Source organism: Colletotrichum karsti (assembly GCF_011947395.1).
Source record: "Colletotrichum karsti strain CkLH20 chromosome Unknown Scaffold2, whole genome shotgun sequence".
Taxonomy (NCBI): Eukaryota; Fungi; Ascomycota; class Sordariomycetes; order Glomerellales; family Glomerellaceae; genus Colletotrichum; species Colletotrichum karsti.
In genome coordinates, this window is record NW_024065902.1 from 1,943,229 (window position 1) to 1,963,853 (window position 20,625).

General features: G+C 54.8%; 4 protein-coding genes across 4 annotated transcripts; 1 reads left to right on the forward strand and 3 right to left on the reverse strand.

Annotated features, from left to right (window-relative positions):
- Positions 1 to 500: 500 nt before the first annotated feature.
- Positions 501 to 3,520, reverse strand: CkaCkLH20_01084 (protein kinase domain-containing protein; the record flags this gene model as incomplete). The annotated part of the gene is made up of 2 exons (XM_038883804.1): positions 501 to 2,546; positions 2,597 to 3,520. The coding sequence occupies 2 exons, from the start codon at positions 3,518 to 3,520 to the stop codon at positions 501 to 503; spliced, it is 2,970 nt and encodes a 989-aa protein (XP_038751399.1).
- Positions 3,521 to 8,355: 4,835 nt separating this feature from the next.
- CkaCkLH20_01085 (uncharacterized protein) lies at positions 8,356 to 11,757 on the reverse strand (the record flags this gene model as incomplete). Its single annotated transcript, XM_038883805.1, has 2 exons — positions 8,356 to 8,556; positions 8,614 to 11,757. The coding sequence occupies 2 exons, from the start codon at positions 11,755 to 11,757 to the stop codon at positions 8,356 to 8,358; spliced, it is 3,345 nt and encodes a 1,114-aa protein (XP_038751400.1).
- A 1,361-nt stretch (positions 11,758 to 13,118) lies between these two features.
- Positions 13,119 to 13,631, forward strand: CkaCkLH20_01086 (uncharacterized protein; the record flags this gene model as incomplete). Its single annotated transcript, XM_038883806.1, has 1 exon — positions 13,119 to 13,631. One exon carries the CDS (start codon positions 13,119 to 13,121, stop codon positions 13,629 to 13,631), a length of 513 nt encoding a protein of 170 aa, XP_038751401.1.
- Positions 13,632 to 13,770: 139 nt separating this feature from the next.
- On the reverse strand, positions 13,771 to 14,785 carry CkaCkLH20_01087 (glutathione s-transferase; the record flags this gene model as incomplete). The annotated part of the gene is made up of 5 exons (XM_038883807.1): positions 13,771 to 13,969; positions 14,049 to 14,200; positions 14,292 to 14,519; positions 14,618 to 14,682; positions 14,752 to 14,785. 5 exons carry the CDS (start codon positions 14,783 to 14,785, stop codon positions 13,771 to 13,773), a joined length of 678 nt encoding a protein of 225 aa, XP_038751402.1.
- Positions 14,786 to 20,625: the final 5,840 nt, after the last annotated feature.

Consider the following 20,625-nt stretch of genomic DNA (forward strand, 5'->3'; position numbering starts at 1 on the left):
GCAGTTTGGAGAAAAGTCTCCGTGGCCTGGGCTTGGACCGACCGATCGACCGCTCAGAGGCGTGCTGCATCGTCACACGTCACGATCGATCTCGGAGTCTGTTTAGCAGCTGCCCCAGTCCAAGGTAATGGAACAACCGTCTCATCCAATATCTCGCCACAACTTAATGCACATCTACCGGCGGTCTGGTCCCAGCAACCTTCGCACCCTTTACCGGTATCAGATCGTTACTTTTGGTAGCCAAAAAAGACTTCAGAGCGAAATCGGTTGATTCTCAATTGCCACAAGTTTGAGTTGGTACGTTGGTCTTGCGCCATCCATCATCTGTTACACGTACATGATCCCCGAAATTCTACACCGATGCTATGCTAGAAACCTCCCGTGACATCGCCAAATCAAGACAGAACCTCCTGCGTTGGATACCCAGTCGCTTCTTATGCAAAACGACGCACGAAATCGCCTGAAAATGCCCGGCCCCGTCCTTCTAGTGTTACAACCTTTCATACATGAGCGTCTGTCGATATCGTGGCGGCCTTTGCTGACACTGTCAAATCATCGTCGAGGGACATCTTTTCCCGCAACATTTGCTCATCCGAGTCTGAATGAGCTGCCCCAACACCCTTGAGCTCCGGTGCTTCAGCGTTGGGCGTGCTAGTTTTGTCTGTAAAACTCAGCTGAGAACTTGACTGGGATGAGCCCGTCAGGGGTTCCGTTTTCTCGGTTTCGATCTCGGGCAGTCGATGTTCCTGATCGGAGCATGATTCTGCTCGCAAAGTTGCAGCGTCGGATGGCGTCGTCATATTCGGTTCGGCGACAGGCTTGGCCTCGGTCTCAGAATCCGGCCTCACCTCCGCACTTGAGCCGATCTCGCCTCCCGTACACGCTCCGTCAGCCGGCAGAGATGCGGGGGCATCCGCTGCAGCAAGTTCGTGCTCCGAAACTTGCGCGGCACCATCCTTCTCGCTCAAAGCGACTTTGATTCTGTCCATCTGGTCACTGGGTCCTGTGTCCCCCTTTTCGGGCGCTGATTGCCCGTTTGTGTTTTGTTTCTCTGGCGTCGTTCGGCTACCCTCCTCCACCTTTTCAGGTTCTGCCTTCGTTTCCTCTTCACCAATGGCAACGTTCTGGACTGTCATAGGACTTGCCATCAAGGGCCTGGTATCGATGGGATCGGCAGACGTGCGTTTTTCCTCGAGATCGTGTCTGGACAGGATCTTGGAAAACTCCTCGCTCACAAGTTTAGTGTCCTCCTGCACTGGGGTTTGGTCGACCTCGACGTCGTCCAAGGGCAAGTCGTTAGACATCGGCGTCAATTGCAGGTTCTCCAGTTTCTTATGCATCGCCTTGTTCGTCTCTTCCAACGGTTCCGGCGTCGCAATGGAATCTTTGCTGGTTGTCGGCGTCGCACTCTTGGGCTCGTCCTCCATTTCGTCGACTCCAATGTCACTGTAAGACGGTGCGATATTCTTCGCGCCAGCCCACCCGGACATGCTACGACCCCTACCGGGAGACTCACAGCGCCCGTAGTGGCTCGGGAGCGGGCTCGGCGGAGACCGACCTCTGGTGTAGTAGTAAGGGTCCTGTGAGAATCCCACGTTCGGGTTGGCGTAAGTATGGCCCATGTTTACGTACGACCAGTCCTGCGAAGGTTGAACAGTCCGGACTCTCCCAGGGCCGTTGTATCCGTCCACAAAGTATTCTTGCATTGTGTATCCGTCATCCACCGAAATGGACGGTGGAGCAATGTCGTCGCCGTCCACAGGATCCGGGAACAGTGCCATGAGCGATGAGGCCTGTAGTCGTAATCGAGGATCGTCACTAAGACAGATATCCACAATCTCCCGATACCACGAGGGAACGACGTGGTCCTCGCCAAGCATCAGCGGACGTCCCTGAGCTTCGGGTTCGTCATCTTGTGCGGCCAGCGCCCACAAGACCATGCCGAGCTGGTAGAGGTCAGACTTGACGCCAATGTACATTGAAATGCGCTGGTTGCTCTCGATGAGAGGCGTGGCTTCCGGAGGCTCCCATCCCACAGGGCAGCCTCTTCTGTTGATATCAATGATTTTGGCGTCGTCATCATAATCGATGACAATGTTCGAGAGAGTGAAGTCACCCTGAACAAAGCCAGCCTCGTGGATATCCGCTAGGCCTTGCACGATTTGGCGCGCCCACTTCTCACGAATCGGCCAGGGAAGGCCAAGCTCTGATTCTTGTCGATTGTCATAAATGACATCAATGAGAGCGCCATGGACGGCATAGCTGATGAGCAATCCCTTGACGTGTTCGTCGTCATCATCAATAACCACCCCGTAGAATCGAATGATGTTCTTCGAGTATCGGAGTCGGTTCAACGCGTTGATTTCATAAAGAAACTCGTCAATGGTGTCGGGACCCGGGATTTCCTTCTTTATAAGCACCTCGCCTCCAACGCACACTTTGTAAACAAAACCAGACATATGAGAGTCGAAATCGATATCGCTTTCTCTTATCCTCCGGCATCCTAGATGTTGCACTTGGCGGACGGTAGGATATTGGATGATTTCCTACCAAAAGTTAATACGCCCTCAACTAGGTTTGTTTCGCTCAGACTCACATTTACGTCTTCAACCACGTGGACATGAAGTCGACCATCAGTAGTCTGTAATTTGAGGTTGGTGACGGATTGGTAAAACTGAATGTCTTGCAGGCTGTCCCTGATTGCTTCGTAAATTTTGGAGCTCTTATCGCGTTGGGACTTGGTATGTAACAGGTCCATCTCGAGCGAATTGTCCGGCGCATTACGATAGTCTAGCGAGATAGTGACCCGGCGCCACAGCGTAGGCGTCTCCCGGTAAGTTACAAAGAACTTTTCTCTCTTGGACTTATCCCTGAAATGCATACTGAGGTTGAGAATCCAGGTGGTCTCAAGCTCGTCATGAATCATGGCCTCGTATTGAGACTGAGATGTTGTGACAGAATGCGCGTCCGAGTTCGACTGGACCTCGGGAAGATGAGCTTCTTCCACCGCAGGCTCCGTGACTTCGGATACCACGTGATGCAGCGTTCCTTCTACATGTTCCTCGATGGGGCTGACGGGTGCGGATATAGCTGATTGAACCTCGAAGGAGGCATTTTCGAATAGGTCCGGAGCGCTAGCTCGTGGAAACGATTGGGCCTGTGATGCTGTACGTGAAGATTGCACGCGTCTATCCACCGACAGAGCACGCCTCTCAGCTGGTGAAGGCTCCACTGGTGCGAGATTATTTCTACGCTCTGACTGTTGACGTTTGAAGGTCTGCACTCGAGGAAGTCCAGGCACGACCTTTCTCGAGATCCGGCGTCCCAGCTCAGCGTTTTGCGGGTCGTCGGAGTCGGGCTCGGGTTCGGGCTCGGGCTCCTTTGGCTGGGGCGGCCCGACAGGACCGGGAGCCGGGGCCGCGTTGTTTCGTCCGAAGATTTTGCGGAAGAAACTAGTGCTACTGGGATGGGTCGTCGACGACGGAGGCGGCTCCGTAGAGGAGGCGCTTGTTTGCGCCATGATGAATCGAATTTGGAGAACACGTCAAATCTCGACGAGTTCTCGAGGAGCTCGACAAGACGGTGTGAGATGAGGCTCTGAGCGGTGTGGTTCTTGGGGTGAAGTGTGTTAATTATGGATAGGCCCGCGAACCAGGTCCGGGAGCGAACCAGGCGGGAGACAAGGATGGGCCCTGAAGGGAAAGACGGTCAACCTTGAAGCTTGGTTTGGGCCGGCCTGAAGGCAGGTCGGAGCTAAACTGGGCTGGCGGCGGCAGAGGCAGCGGCAGCGGCAGCGGCAGCGGCTGGGGAGTGGTCGGGCGCGGGGAAGGCGAGACAAGAATGACGGCGGGTGTCGTTTTGTGGACGTTCAGTTGCAACTCGAGGGTGGCGGATAGTATGCAGGCAACCGCAAGCAAGATGGCACATCAGATGCTGTGACGAAAGAAGATGGATATGTGCAGAGGGGTAATGGTGAAGACGCCGAGCATATTCAGACGAGAGGGAAAGATGTGTGTGGGGGGAAACGAGGGAGGATCGACCGGGAGTCGATGTGCCTTTTTGAGGAATTGCGAAGCTCGAGTAGGAGGCTATCGACAGATAATTGGTGTAGATTGGGGAAGCTGCAGTATATGTGTTGTCATCCGGAAGCGATGCGAAGAAGTTGAGTGGTGGTTTTGAAGTATCAAGAACCCTGGATGGGCTCACTTTAGACGACAGTCAGGTATTCGTAGTTGAGGGCTGCAGCGTCGTGCTGGCTGTCTATTGGCGACAAATCGGTCTTGCAAAAGATATGATTTGCCTGGCCCCCAGACACGGACGGGGCTATGCAGTACGTGACCTGAGTCGAGCTCGGTCAGTCTGGGTTTCGGCCAGATAGATGTGGTTTTGAATAGGATGACGGCAGACGACGTCGAGGATTTCGTAGATGGGCGAGCTATGTTCTGATGTAGGACATATACAGCCGTTGCTGGATTGGATCGGAAGAAGTTGGGTATGGCTGGGCTCGGCTGGACTGGGCGTGCCGCGTGCGAGAAGCGTGGGAGAGTGCGAGTCCGCGTCTGCGTCTGCGTCTGGTGTCTGCGTGTCTGCGTGTCTGCGAGGTGGCTGCTGGCGTAAGGTAGGTAGGTAGGTAAGGTAGGTAGGTGTGGGCGTGGGCTTTCGGCGAGGGCGCGGCAGGCTGAATGAGGCGAGCGTCCGTCTGATTTGTATAGAAAACAAGCGACCTTGACCAGGGTGTTCTGAGAAGAGGGGGAGGGGCACCGTTGCCCTGGACGGCGGCCGTGTCGGTGTCGTGGGGTTCAGGTTCAGGTTCGGGTTTAGATGCAGCGTCTGGTCTGGAGCTGGCGGATTTCCTTTTCTCGTAGCGGGCAAGGCAATTACCTACCTTAGAAAGTGATTCCCGTCTGGAGCTCTGCATCGTCATTATCAGCACCTCGCGCTACCTAATGAAGGCACCTACCTGATGGCAATATGGAAGGCACGCGGGACGTTGCGACCTCGAGGAGTTTAGGTTGACCGTTTACAGAGGTGGACCCTGAGGAAGGTATTTTTTGATGCGTTGTTCCTTCCCGTCATTTCCATTTTACATACATGTCATGTTCAATTCATCACAATCACATCAAAGTACGGAGTAATACTCTTCTATCGGTTTGGGCTGCGAGCAACTTTCTTCAACTTATCGGACGATGAAGTCTTCTTCCCAGGTCATTGGTCTTTGCACGAGCTACCTAACATCTCGAAGCGCTACTCTTCCTAAGGCTGCCCACCACCAATCGACATACTGACCATACAAAAAGTTAGGTACTTTTCGACTACAACTTCGATATTCTTCTCCATCCGTCTCTAGCGGCTTTGGTCCATGTACGATGACCTGAAAACTCAGCCCTCCCTACGCGATTGGACATTGGTTCGCGCGTGGAAATTGGGTTCGTTGGGCTCTTCCTCAAACCCGCCGACATCCACTTCGTTGATGCAAACCTCCCCCATTCATCAACTTCCGATCAAGCAATTGACCGCCCTTTCTTCCTCATATTGGTCCACCCGTCAAGGAAAAAAAGGAACTGGCAAGGGGGGCTGGACGACGATCGGAGCAGCGTTGTCGAGATTCCAATCGACAGGGGCATGTCATAATGGACACCCAAGCCCAAGTTGCCCCGTTGCATCCACCAATCGTGACTCAATCAGTCTGGATGTTGGAGAGATCTCAACCTGGGGCAGCTTGTCCGATTGCGCACTTGCCGATTCTATTTTCGCCCGTCATTCTCATGCCCGCCGAAGCCGAGTCCCGGACGCGACGGTCCTGCTTTCAAAGACGAGAAGACTCCGGATTTTGCCCAGAGTCACCGGCCAGAAGCGCCGTCTATCCTTTGCCGCCGGTGCCAATCACGCCTACTCAGAAAGCCGAAGGGGTAAGCACATCGACTGGCTAAATCCTCCGACTGCTCCGACCCGTTCTATTCCACAAATGGCTCCGCGAAAGACCGAGTCCAACTCCAACATACGTTGACAGATCTGTATGCGCTCCAGTCTGCTCTACCTACCTTAGCTGCTCTGGGATCACTGGACGGCACAATGCAGACGAGATACCCACGTGCCTGCTTTTCTCATGCGGGAAACGCCTTCTGCACGACCCAATGCCCTCATCCACAGCTACGAACGCCAACACATCGCCAATCAGCGCTCCACTGCCATCCTCTCTCCCTCCACTGCCTGACGCTGCGTCCAGTATGTCCAAGGTGACACGCAGATAGCATCTGCATCGCAGCCGATGGCACGGCGACCTAGCACTGCATGCGCAGACGAAACGAACCGCTCCAGCGTCATTGAGAATCTCCTCGTGAGGTTGGTGCTGCATCCGTACCGACGGCTGCAACATGGCGTCTCGTCTCGTCTCGTCTCGTCTTGATGCTCCAGCCCCGAAAAGCCGCTTGCTTACCCGCGGCCCCTGCTAGTCTCAAGTACGGCTCGCCGGCCGGCCTCCCAGTACAGCCGGGCTGCCTCTGCTGGGACGTCGTTGGATGCAATATGTAATCATGGCACTTGTTGTCAGCCCTGCCCACTGGTCGACGCCAATGGTCGGCCCATTTAACCCCTTCTGATGCGCTGGCTGCATTTGGGCACCGATGCAGCCCAAATGGTGAGGCTGTCTTGACATTGACAGGCTGTCCTGCACGCATGCCTTGCATCTGCACCAAGTGGACTCGGCTCTATTGACGTCGAGCTGTCAACAAAACGCGACCTTGATGTGTCCTGTACTGCCCGGAATCGTCAGACGCATAGACGGGTTGCCTCGATTTTGGACCACCTCTCAATCGCTGACTTCACGCGCTGGAAGCAAGCATAACCATGCTTCCTTAAGCGCAAGGTCCAATTGCAAGTCTGGTGATCTCCCGTCTTCAACGTGCTGAAAGGCAGATAGCCAAAACAGATTCCAGATCGATCGTCGGTGGCGGGACGAAAGGGCACAAAACAAGCCCGTGGTGTATCGATGCTAGGGTCTTCCCGTCTGCCCCCTTTTGACAGATCCCAGTTTCCTCCCGCAAACCCCACCGATCCCGCGTGGGTGGATGGACATGCCACCAGATCAGACCCTGAAGGATAGCGTCAGAGTGACCCCGCCACCGGAGGTAATGATCGCATTGTGAACTCGCGCGACGGAACGTCAGCGTGCGCACCCATCCAGCACAGCCTTCGACGTCAAATATCGTCGAACGGAGGCATTGGGCTACAGTCAGGCACATGTAACAATGTCACCATGGCATGGCTCGGCCTCGTATCGAACGAACATTCATGAGACCCGTCATATATCACAAAAGGCGGCCCTGTATTACAATCCCGCAGAAACGGCCACTGCACCATCCGCGACTTCGGGGCTTCAACTCCAATCCCGCAGCCGCGAACGCCTCGGACGTGTTGCACGGCGCAGCAGTCTTACCAGCGACAGAAGTCAGCCCGCGGCCGCTCGACGTTGGTGGGTGGCGGCCATGTCGGCCCCGTTCTCATCTGCAGGCGTCAGCGTTTCCGGTAAACTGGTCCATCGCACCCTTGGATGTTGTCTGCCTCTTTCGTTATTCCGCTTCGCTCGCCTTGGACGGCATCGACTGCAGGTCACGCCCCCTCGATCGGAAAACCAATCGAAAATGCAGTGCTGTCAACGCAACCGATTGCACCTACGTCAACGAATCATCTGGCTGAGAAATCCCAGGAGGAGCAAGCCGTGCTGTGTGGCTGTTCGCCGAGTGCCCATTGATGGCTACGACCATAGTGTACAAGAATTTGCCTCTGCCCAATAGCCACCCTATGCAAAACAGCGCGCCCTGCTCTTCCTATCGACAGCCACCATCCGGTGTGCTGATTGCAGCAACTGCTGCAGCGAGGTCTATGCTATTGGGGTTTCTCTGCAACCCTACTCTTACAAAGGGGCCCGGTCCCGGCCTCTTCTCCCAAAAAAACAACTCCCCCTTCTTGAGCTAAATCAAGCCAGCCAAACAGAAAACGAACAAAATAACCATCTAGAGTAGAGATGCAGTGTTTTGTGAGGTCATGTCAGCACACGTGACAGCTTTATGCGGGCTCGTCTAATCGTTTTGTGCGGTAAAACAACCCTCTTCTTCGCCCATAACGCCCGTCCAGTCGTCGTCCGCGCCTGTGCCCAAACCCTCGCATGGCCCTTCCCGTCAAGGACCTCCAGACACCATACTTCGGGCCGCCGTGACTGACGACATCATCGTCCATGGGATGTAGGGATGCCGGTCCAGTAGTAGGGGATGCGAGCGGGGCGCCGAGGAGGGAAGTCGTTCGCGAAGGGCGGGGTGTAACATGGGTAGTCGAATCGACCACCTTGAATTACGTGATCTAATCGTCGTCTTCTTCGTCTTCGTCCTTCTTCTTGTTCTTCTTGTCTTTCTTGTCCTTCTTCTTCTTGTCGTCCTGCTCCTTCTGCCACTCGCAAGTCTTGCACTTGTTGGCAGCCTCGCGGTCAAGCTCGGGGAAGATGAGGTCGAAGACTTCAGAGTACCAGGCGACCGGCTTGCCCTCAATGCCCTCCTTGATGTTCTGTAAGTTATGTTAGTAAACGCGACGTTCTCTTGTTGCGGTGATTCAGTGGCTTACCTCGGGGAGCTCGAGCCAGTCCGACATGCAGTCCTTCGGGAAGATGATTGTCTTACATCCGGCGCGACGAGCGGCAACTGTCTTCTCACGGAGACCGCCGATGCGGAGAACCTTGCCGGTCAGAGTGAGCTCGCCAGTCATGGCAACGGTAGGGTTGACGGGGGTGTCCAAGGCAAGGGAGAGAAGCGAAGTGGCCATGGTGATACCGGCTGAGGGGCCGTCCTTGGACACTGCGCCATCGGGGACGTGAAGGTGAAGCTTGGCCTTGTCGAAGAAGTGGTTGTCGGGGAACTCCTTGACCATAAGTGACTTGGCGAACGAGTAGGCGATGGTTGAGGACTCTTTCATGACGTTCTTGAGGTTACCCGTAATCTCGAGGCCGGGTCTGCTGCTGGGGCGAAGAGGACCCTGAAGGATGGACTCGACGTACATGGCGGCGCCTCCCATCTGGGTCCATGCGAGACCCATGGCGACACCGGCCGGGTTGACTTCGTATAGGCGGTCGGAAGTGAACACAGGGGGGCCAACGTAGTCGACGAGGTTGTCCTTGCCGATGGTGACATGAACGGTATCCGGCACGTTGAGAGCGACGCGGGGCTTCTCGGTTGCAGGAGTTTCGGTTGGCTGCTCGCCAGTCTCGCGGGCGGCCTCGGTGTTCTTCTCCGCCTCTGCGAGAGCCTCCTTGCCGTCCTCTGTCAGGGCTTCCTTCTCGGGTAGAACCTCCTCGCCCAGATCCTGGACAATCTTGAGCGCCGACTTGCGGTAGACCTTCTCAATCTGCTTCTTGAGGTTGCGGACACCAGACTCGCGGGCGTACGACTTGATGAGCTCCTCGATGGCTTCCTCGCTGAGCTTCACATCGGCGTTGGCCAAGCCCGCAGCCTCCTTGGCGGCGGGAGCGAGGTACTTGTCAGCGATAGCCTTCTTTTCGTCCGCAACGTAGCCGGACAGCTGGATGAGCTCCATACGATCAAGCAGGGGTCTCGGAATAGTGTCGGTCATGTTGGCTGTGCAGACAAAGAGGACCTTGGACAAGTCGACAGGGACATCCATGTAATGGTCCAAGAAAGAGCTGTTCTGCTCGGGGTCGAGCAACTCGAGAAGGGCGGAGGAAGGGTCGCCTTGGTAACCACGGCCGATCTTGTCGATTTCGTCGATCAAGATCAGAGGGTTCTCGGTCTGGCACTTCTTCAACGCCTGGATGATACGACCGGGTAGAGCTCCGACGTAAGTGCGTCGGTGGCCCTTGATCTCGGCCACATCAGTGAGACCACCCACACTGAATCTGTAGTATTGGCGGTTCAAAGCGCGGGCGATGGACTTTCCGATAGACGTCTTTCCAACACCAGGAGGACCGACAAAGCAGATGATCTTGCCCTCGACGGTGCCACGGAGCTTGCCTACAGCAATGAATTCCAAGATGCGGTCTTTGACGTCCTTCAATCCGTAGTGGTCCTCGTCCAGGACCGACATGGCGTTCTTAATGCCAAAGTTCTCGGCACTGCGCTGTCCCCATGGGATCTGGGTGAGCCAGTCCAGGTAGTTGCGGGTCACGTTGAACTCAGAGGCCGCGGGCTCGAGATGTGCAAGCTTATTGATCTCGTCGTCGAACACCTTGCGAACAGGCTCTGGCATAGCCAGCTTGTCGGCCTTCTCCTTGAACCTCTCCACCAGTTTGTCCTTGCCATCAGACTCCAGGCCCAGCTCTCTCCGGATGCCCTTCATCTGCTCCATCAGCCAGTACTCGCGTTGACGCTTGGTAATCTTGCTCTCGACATCCTTGGTGATCTTGGACTGCAGCTGGGCGTTCATGAGCTCCTTCTTGAGCACAATAAGGGCCTTTTGCATTCTTTCCTCAACGTTCAGGCTGGAAAGAACTTCTTGCAATTCACCCTGCTCGCCCGAAGAAACCGCGGCAGCGAAATCAGCGAGCTTTGCAGGCTCCGACGTGACGTTGCCAGTAGACTGGCTCATAGAGAAAGTAGAGATTTGGTCTCTGAAGAGACTGTTCATGGTGGCGACCTCTTTGAAGACGTTGACGATCTCATTTGTGACCGCACGGATGACGGCGCTCTTGGGATCGTAGGGCTCCTCAGTCAAGTTTTCGACATTGACAAGACTGACAGGATACCTCTTAAGGAACGCGGTGGGCTCGTACTTCTCCGCAGCCTGGTCCGGCTTAGGGGCCACGGCACTCTCCTCGAAGCTTGCTACAACATCGCCCTTCTTATCTGGCTGTGCCTCTTCCTCGGTTGCCTTCGGGGGTATGGGCTCGGGAACGGGCTCGACCTTGGCCTCGCTCGACTTCTTCTCGTCGGATTCGGGTGGCAGCAGACTCGACAGGCGGATACGGCGGTGAGGGTACAGTATAGCCGTCAAAGCGCCCTGCTCGCCATGCATCGGGAAGGCACTGGTGATCTGCGCGAAGACACCAGTATCGTAGACGTCATCCACGTTGCGGATAACGTCCTCATCCTGGTTCTCGTCTTTGAAAAGGAATGCACCAACGTACGGTTGGCCTCTCTTGATCATCTCCGTAATGGCGGCAGCTACGTTCGGATCCTTGATGGTGATAGCCTTGTAGAATCCGGGGAACAATGGCCGTTTCGCAATGGGAATGGCCAAAACCTGAGGATAGACGTCTGGGACGACGGGCTTTTGCAAGCTCTTGTCGGACTTGCGTCCTTTCTTGCCGCTGCCGTCACCCTTATCGTCACCTCCACCACTACCAGAGCCAGCCGACGAGCCGCCTGCCGCACTGCCCTTACCATCCTGTGCTCCTCCGGAACCTTCATTCTTGGCAGATGACTCGGAGCTAGAGTTCTTGGCCTCGGCCAGCTGCTCCTCCTCGAGCTCGCGCTGGTGCTTTAGATTGGCCTTTTGCTCCTCCTCGGATAGAGGCTCAACAGCGCGGTCGAAGAAGCCGCTCTGGTCCTCCTCTTTTAAACGGTATGTTGAGGTCGAGAATTGGGAAACGGATTGCCGAGACCTCGGGGCGGAGAGCAGCAAGCGGTCGAAGGTTGAGGCCGAGCACCTCGGGGCACTGGCTGGAGATAACCTAGTCGGGGTCGAGTAGGGGCGTCTGAGGTGGTTGGCTGAACGGCCGAGGGCGAGGCGCCTCGGAAGTGTCGATCGCATCACCATACTGACGGCGAAGGTAGTTGCGAGTCAACGTCGACGAAGCTCCGGTTGCGGGCACGTGGTAGTCGGGGAATACAGGGCCGAAGGCGAATTAGGTGCGGCCGCTGCAGACGGGGGAGAGGTGGGGGAAAAGAAGTGACGGGCTATATGAACAATTGAAACGTGCCTGATGGGATTTATTTGTGCAGAATGAAAGGACCCTTCGTCCTAAATGGCGTTGCGCATCGCCTCCTGACGCCTTACAAATACAAAGTTGTAGAAAGTGAGAGTCAAGGTAACTCTACGATTATTATGGAGACCACCGGAGACTAAAGAGTAAACGCATCACCAGAAAAATCATTGTTAGCCAGCCGAGCACTGACGTTGCCGCCGCTCGGCCACTGAGAAGAGGAGCCACGGCTCCACCCGACTGGTGGCTTTGGAAGCGCCTGGAAGAACATCGGCCCTGGTCAGTCCGGTGCTTCCATAGATCCGATCCACCTCAGTTGGTAGGTAGGTAGGTCTGGCCGTGGCACCTTCAGGGTCCATCATCAGTGGCGGCACTTGCTGTTGCACGCTGAAGGTTCCCCTCAATCAGCACGTCAGCTACCTACCTATCTACCTTACAAGCCCGGGCAGCTGGGGGCGGCACGGACTACGGCGATTGGCTTGCGACTAGGAGGTGATAGTTCACACTGTCCTTTAACAATTGTTTCTCATTCCCATTTACAGTCCAAATGTCGAAGATACACAGTATGTATGCTGTGGCGCTCTAGCCGGCGCAGTCTGATCTCACGGCCAGTCTGTCCGAACTCTCTGACTCGTTGCGGGGAAAACGGCCTACCGAAGCAAATACCTTACCCCACACTGCCAGAGGTTCCCGTCAGGCTCTTCGAATACCTAGTCCATCCCATCCCGTCTAAACTTGGAGCCGTTGCCCAGACCGTCCCCAGAACTGGAACCAGACTTCAGTCCTACGAATAAACTGACTTAGGGTCCAAATCCCCTCGTTTCCTCTTTCTCTCTCTCTCGTCTGCTTCTCCCCTTCCCTCCCCTGAACCCGGCTTCTCAAGAACAGAGAGATTGTTCGACAAGCCCATCAACTCGAAGCATTCAATCTCGACCTGCATCTGCATCACCTTGTTGATCCTTCCCACCTCCTCCACCGTGACGTTACGGAGCCTCCTCCCCCTTTTCTCCTTGATCTACTCTTCCCTGCCCCGGGACTATCCACCTACCCTCGCTTCCCGACGGTACCGTACCCGGGGTCTTGGGACTAGAACGTCGTGCCTTTTCCAAGCAGCACCTTGCTAAGACACCTACACGTCTACCAGGAACAACAAACACTTTCTTTTCTCTTCGCACTTACACACAAACGAGTCAAGATGCCTTCATCAGCACAAAAGTCGGACGTCGCGGCCTCTCTCTCCAAGCTCTCATTAGACGGCGACAAAAAGTCCGCCAAGGCAAAGACCAAGAAGCCCGTCGTGGATTCCTGGGAAGACGAAGACCTGTCCTCCGACGAGGAAGAGGAAGAGGAAGCCAAGCCTCAAAACGACGGCTCCAAGGCCCCTCCCCCAACCCCCATTTCTCCAACACACAGCCCGGCGTCACACGCTTTCCCGTCTTACGGCAACACGGATCCCACGGGCGCGCCTCTGCCCGGGGGCGGCGGCAGCGACGGTGGCCCGCGCCGTCCTGAGAAGACGGACGCGGTGGCCAGGCGTATGATCGCCAGCGCTCTTGGCGTCAAGGTGCCCAAGCAGACGGAAGAGCAGAAGGCTTACGACAGGGCCGTCCGGGAAAAGGAGCGCAAGCGAAGGGAGGAGGAGAAGGCGGCGGAGAAGAGGAAGCAGGAGGAGACGGAGAGGGCCAAGGCTGCCATCTGGGAGGACTAGACGCACGCAGAAGACCACGCTGCAAAGACTTCTCTTCGATGTTGGTATAGGGCTTTTCATTACAATGAGGACATGTATATAAGAAGGATGACGGTCACCATCACTTAGTCCACCAGATAAGACGGCACACTCTTCACAGCTAATGCCCACTCTCCTTAGCCCGCTCCGACTTCATCGTCTCCAGCGCATTCTTGATGACAGGTCGGGCCTTGACTCGTTCGGCCCATGCCGTATAGTCAGGGTACTTGGAGTCGATGTCGTACTTGTCGTTCCAGGCATCGCCGAGCAAGAGACGGCCGAGGTAGTCCCAGGGCATGAAGGCAATGTCGGCATATGTTCTGCATCATTAGTTATCAGGACCACCAATGGAGAAGAGCACAACATGGACAGGCACGGGGAATCAGAAGTTTGACGTACGGTTTGTCTCCGACGAGATACTTCTTCCCCTTGAGGACAGCATCAAGGACGGAAAGGACGCGAACGGTCTGCTCCTCGTATCGCTCTTTGGCGCTCTGGATATTCTCGGGATGGAACAACGTGAACCATCCAAGCTGGCCAAAATATGGGCCCTGATTAAATTCCAGCACGCATCAGTCAAGGCTCCATCTACCTCACGCCCGTCGAGTTGCTCGGCGAGATGATCAAAGGTGTACCGCTTACCTGGCCAGACATCTGAAAATGCAGAAACTGCTTCAGCAGATACTTCTCCGGGAACGAAGCGTACGATATCTTGTTCTCGGTGTCGTACGTATCGACGAGGTACTCGATGATGGCGCCCGATTCCCAGAGGGTGATGCCCGTGTTCGGATCCTTGAGGGCGGGGAGACGGCCGTTGGGGTTGATGGAGGTATAGGCCTCCTCCTTGACCTTGGCCAGGTCGATCTTGATCTATGCGGGTCATTATTAGTCGAAATCTGAAAGTGACTGGGTGCCCGTGGTGCAATTTATGCCAAAAGGGATGAGAACGTGGCTGGGCGGTGGCGTACCATCTCCCAGGGGATCTCTAATTCCTCGAGAATCATAGCCACTTTCATTGGGTTGGGCGTGTAGCCTAAATATTGTTTAAGTGATCAGACTGCATGGAAAGTTAGGGGTCTCTTGGGAGTTGGCATACTATGACCGTACAATACGAGGGGCTTGGTGGAAGAAGACATGATGTTGATGTGGCCGAGGTGAAATGACATCTAGAGCTTGGAGTTTCGATGGGATGGCTTGTCTGGATTGAAAATCTCGTTTTGTCGAGCAGCATATTTCTTCTTATAGATTCCAGATTCGTTCGCCTCCATTACCGGTGACAAAGACGACATCAGTCGTCCGTAACACCTACACATTACCGAAGCCCAACAGGACATCACCACACCTTGCTCTGCGACGACGCAACGTGACAGTCGCGTAATGTGGCTCGTAAAAGAATCGCACAAGAGACGACGAGGTTAACCCTACATCGCGTAATTCACCCAGTTACGAGCGTCTGGCCTGCGTCGAGCTTAGCCAACTCTGACCGCGTGAGGGCAGTCTACTTACAAATCGGACGATTCGCCGTTTAGTCATGATTCGAAATACGCCAACACAGATAGAAACTCCACGTAAGTAATTGTTTGGGTCCTGCAGTCGTGCCGCGCGGGAAGCCACGAAATCGTAGTCGGTGTCATTCCCGAGGGTGCGTGCTTCGGCCGGAGGCCGGACGAACCGCCCGGCCCCACCCGCGCGCCGGCCGTATTATCACGCCGAACGACTCCGGACTTTTTAGGCCGACAATGTCCGGGGACCTCCGTCCTCTTACAGAATGATTTCAAATGGCCATTTTTTTTTTTTTTTCATTCTGCTGAAGTAGTGAACTTTTCCAATCCGCGGGGCAGTCTTTTTCCTAGGTTCTGCGATCATTCCGGGGGTCTGTATAGCACCTCAGCAACAAACACGACATTGAAACTTGACATTCGGCGCCAAACATCGTTGAGTCGACATCGCCGTATGGCAAAAGCGGCCGCGAGAAACTCACGAGCCGTTAATTCAGATGCCTCAACTCAACGCGCAACTCCGCAAAAATATTGAACGATGTTTCCGGAGTAGCTGGCTCAGACCTTGCTGGTGTTTCGAGAGCACGTGGCCAAGGGAATTGACCGAATCATTGGCCGAGTCGCCGCAACTCTAGAGCAAAGCCCGGCATCGCTAAGCTTTCTCAGCTCCGGACGATGCGAGGCAGCTGGGCTGAATCGTGTGACACCGTCTCCGTTCATCCCAGACCAACTCTAAGTCGTCGTTTCCATGCCGGAGTAACCACCTCTGAGAAGGAGGAACGCAACGAATCATGTAGGCCGAACTCTGCCCAAATTTCCTACTCGGGTCGGGTCTACATGAAACACAGCAGCGGAAACCAGGGTTCATGAGTGCACATTCGAAGTAGCGGAATTATTCCCAGCGCAAGGCCGGCGTCGGCTCCAGTAGGCCGTCATGTGGACACGTTCTCTGTGGTACGGTATCCGTTCCTGAAGGTCAAAGAGCCGTGGGCCAAGAACCCGTCCCGAGATGCAGTTGCCGAAAGACCCTTCGTTTTACCATAGCATGCCTGCTACATATCCGTGATCAACATGATATATGAACGCTTGGCTTCGCACGGCCCTCGTTTGAATTCGCGTGGATGAGAAGATCCCTCAGGGTTTGCGGTCGAAACGATCTCTTGATAGCATTTCGCATGGCAAGCCCAGAGGAACTGGAGACGGGATTTGCAGTTCTTAAGCTTGTGAGGCAGGAGCCTTCTCTGTGACCACCGGCGGCCAGATCACCCATCGGATCGGGAAGCGGGTCCAGCGGCCGTTCGATTGGTGGCAGCAAACTTCCAGTCCCGATCCGATAGTTCTTCATCGCAGGGTTGACCTGCAGGAAACCCTCGCTATCCAAGTCAACAAGACAGACTAGACACGCGGCTAAGCGCCGAGAGACCGCCTGGCTCTGAGGTCGCGCAAGCAGATGCTGGAAGGCCAATGAAGTCGGGGTGCATGGGAGCTTTTCTCGTTCAGGAAGCTGTCAAGACCAATCTACCAGGGGGATAGTGTCGATGTTCGTAAATAGAAAGCGACTACTGAAAACGGGATCCAGTCTGACAGCCGAATCTGACAGGTCAAGCTCTGCATGGCCCCCGTCGTGTCGTTTGTGTGAACCACGAATTCCAGTATCGCAGTCAGCCGATATAGCAAGCAAAAACAACGTCAGCACTGTTCAGCAGGGGTTTTCATGGCTGCTGAGCTGAAATATCTCCGTATTGAAGGTAAGGGCCGAGTGGCTTGTGTGCTCGGCTGGGCCCTTGTCTGTGTGGTGAACTTTTAAACTGGCCGCAGAGATGAGACTTGAAGCTTCTCCTCCCACGTGTGCTCCCTGCCGATAATGTTCCAAAAGCTACTGGGCCAGCCGACAAGTTGACGCTAGCCGATTGGGTATGGTCCTCCAGGGGCACAGACGAGCGCCCTGATTAGTGCCAGTTATCTGACGAAAACGTGAACGAAGACCGGGGTACCCATTCATACAACGACGGCAAATGCCCCGTCCTTCTTGTGGGAGAAATTGTGTACGAATGCATCCAGCAGACATTCATGCAGAAGGGGCCATTGAGGGTGTTGATGTCAAGGACAACCCCAGGCGGAGTCGGCCGTTGAGTCTGAACCATCTTCGAAGTCCACAAACGTCTGAACCAGATCCAGATCTCTGGACAGCAGTGGCTTGACCCGCAGGTACGTGATCGAGAAGACAAATGATCGAACGCAGGCGCAACTCATGGTTGTTCGTATTCGGCGCCAGCCACAAAGCGAGACCGAATGAACAACGGAGAAATCGGAGTCAACGGGTAGCCTGAAATTGAAGCGAGAAAGGACGGAACTAGGATGAAGCTGCCATCATGATAGAGCCAAGTAGTGACGAAAGTGCCCATAGCGATTATAAGGTTTACGCGGTGGTCGAAATTTATGGCCTCCGACGTGGACGTGCCAGATTACCGTCCATTGAGTGCCCCGCCAATGCAGCATCTTTGACCACCATGCAGGAACTTGGAAGTGCCCGTAGGAAGTTGAAGCTGTTGGCTGTACGACCGTTCAGCAACAGCAGCCGAAGGCAACGTCCATGAGTGCGGCATGATGCTGTCATCGGGTTGCCATCGGTTTGTCGGGTTCGCGGAATGCTGCGACGAGGAACGTGGCTGTTGAGTAGGTTGGGGCCAGTAAAAGTAAAAAGCGTCTTCATGTGCAACTGCAACCGCGATGTTGTCAATATTCAAACTGTCGAGTAACTACCTCATCTCCCGGCTCGCCTGGATGCGTTGGTGAGGTGAGATACCGTAGTAGCTTCTACATAGTGGTCTCGGGCAATGACGGGGTGGTTGACTGATGTAGGAGAGCGAAAGCCAGGCCGAAAGAGGCAAAAGGCGATCCGTGATGGGCGCATCTTTGCAGATGATTGGAAGGGAAGGAAGACCGGTTGCAAGCCACGGACATGCAGCTAGGTGGCGGGTAGAAGCCATCCGTCTTGTTCTTGGTCTGTTCAAACCGTAGCGTCGGGCTGGTGATTGAGTGGTTGCCGGCTCGGGATATAGAGGATGAGGGTAATTTAGCTTGCATCAGGTCGATGTTTGGCGATCCGTTAACGACAGCAAGGATGATTGCGACTAGAAGGCGTGCTGGCGTCAAGATGTGGTCTAGAAAGCAGTTCGTTTGTCTCTTGGCGTCATTTTCGTCCCATCCGAGTGCAGATATTCCAGATACCACGTTCTGCATCTGTATTCTGGAATGCGCCTTTTGCCTTGTGCGAATATGTAAGAAGGTACCATACCGTGGTCAAGGCAAGGCCGTCGTCGAAGTCCAAGGTTGAGGCGAGTTCGAGGTTGGCGGGCCAGGGTCAGAGTCGGTCGGGGTTGTTGGCCTTGTTGGTACTCTGTATCCGTCCGTAGTCTGGAGTGTGTGTTCTGGTCTGGACGCTGGCTGGCTGGAGATGGCAGGTGTTGTGGTTGTGGGTGAGGGTCATTACTCGGGAGTGGTGACTGAAACAGTTGTTACATTGCCTTGTGCCTGGCTCCCCCCTTCAGCAGCGACAAGTCCGCGCTCGCTCATAGGAGATGTCTGAGGCTGCCGAATGCGGCGACGCGTTGCTGGGCGCGGTCAAATTGGTGTGGCTCAAGTATGGGCTGGAATTTACCGGCCTGAGAACAGACATTGGGGTCCTAAACATGAAAGATGGTCGGCAGGGGAGGCTTGAAATGACGATGATCCTGAAAAGAAGCAAAGGGAAAAGCGGGAAAGGAAGAAGAACAAGAAGAAATGAAACGAAGTCGAAGGCAGATCTTTCCGACGCTCTGGGATCGGAGGCTGCGTTGTCGATGTGTTCGTGCCTTGGCTTACAGAACGAGATGAGATGCAGCACGGATTAGGTAAGGAAGGAGGAGAGAATATTCAGGTGCGTACGTAGTTGTATCATTGTCTGTTGGGAAAAAGAAAGAAACAGATCTGATTGCTCAATTTTAAATTGCGTATGAAGACGATGTAATTAAGACGAGGAAGCCCTCTTCAAGAGCGGAACCTTGTTCGACTCCAGGGTACGGTAGTGTACGCACTTGCAGCTGGCGCTGGCCAAGAACAAGCAGAAATCGGGTCAGGCGCACGTGTAAGAGAAGAGAACCTATGGCTCGGATAGGGCCCGTCATCCATCAAACTTTCATCTCTCGCGATGGACCCGTCAGCATTCGCCTTGGAAGTTGCATTTTTCCATGTCACGTTGTCCGCCCCGTTTCCTTGCCGCTACGTGCCTCAGGTAAGGAGTTGGTCGGGCTGCGAGGGTTGTCATATGAAGCAACACTGCTATTGGGGGCCATGTCCAGGATAAAGATGATGTTCCAGTCCAGGGCAGTGATGGAAATGGCAAGAGGGCTCTCAATATCTTAGCTTTATGAATAGGTAGGTAGGGTAGGTACTGGATAAGGTAGCAGAAGATACGTACCGCACCGGCAGGTTCTGATACTCAAATGCCATGCATGCGGTGGAGGAACAAGACACTAAAACAAGTGGAGGTGATCCGTCAGATGCCCACCTTACCCAGTCGAGAGAGCTCAGTACTTATCGGGGCGGGAAGGTAAGGTGAGGCGTTCCAGCCCGGCCGGGTACGTATCGAAGGAGTCTCCTCACCTTGCTTCATCTTACCTACCTTACTCTAGGTACCTACCTTAAGGTACCTGATTTTATCCGTACGTTGATGGTAAGAGGACAGACATCTAGGCCAGTCGATGAATGGGCCTGTCTTAATGTACTGGATAAGATAGCCCGCTGTCGAGTCGATGATATCCTTCCCCGTCCGTGAAAGTGACGAGCCGTTTCTTGCGAGATTGAAATCTGCAAGAAGCAAGCTTCGGGCTGCCTTTAAGGTACGGTGTCTTAGCTTCCCTCTATGTGAATAGCACGGAGGAGAGCACCAGCCACCAGATGTCAGGTACGTCTTGCCTTAACTTACTTCAGTACCTTGGATAGGTACTGCCGCCAATTGTTCACTCATCAGTTGCCCTTCTCGTATCTGTACCTTAGTTATGGATACGCATTCCGCACCTGGCACTGCCAGCCAAGGTAAGGTAATCATCCTTCCGTCCCTTCCTCCTCCGGCAGCCAAGACCCCCCACGCCTCAAGTCGACCTGAAGAAGTCGAGCATGAGAGAGAGTGAGAGTGAGGGTGAGAAAGAGAGAGAGAGAGAGAGAAACAGACCGAGTCCGTCCGCATACGTCTCCAAGACCCAAGCAAGACCCAGGACCCATACATATCCGCTCCACACACCAACCACCACATTCACAACGCACCGCACCGCACCGCACGCGCACACGCAAACGCATTCGCACCCCCCATCACCGCCGCCCTGGCCCTGTCTTGCTTCTTGTTGCCGTCCACTCAGCATCCCGAGCCTCGAGTTCCGCCCCGAGAAGAGCAGCAGACAGGCACGTTATCCTGTGCCGTGACTGGCCCGACGCATTGC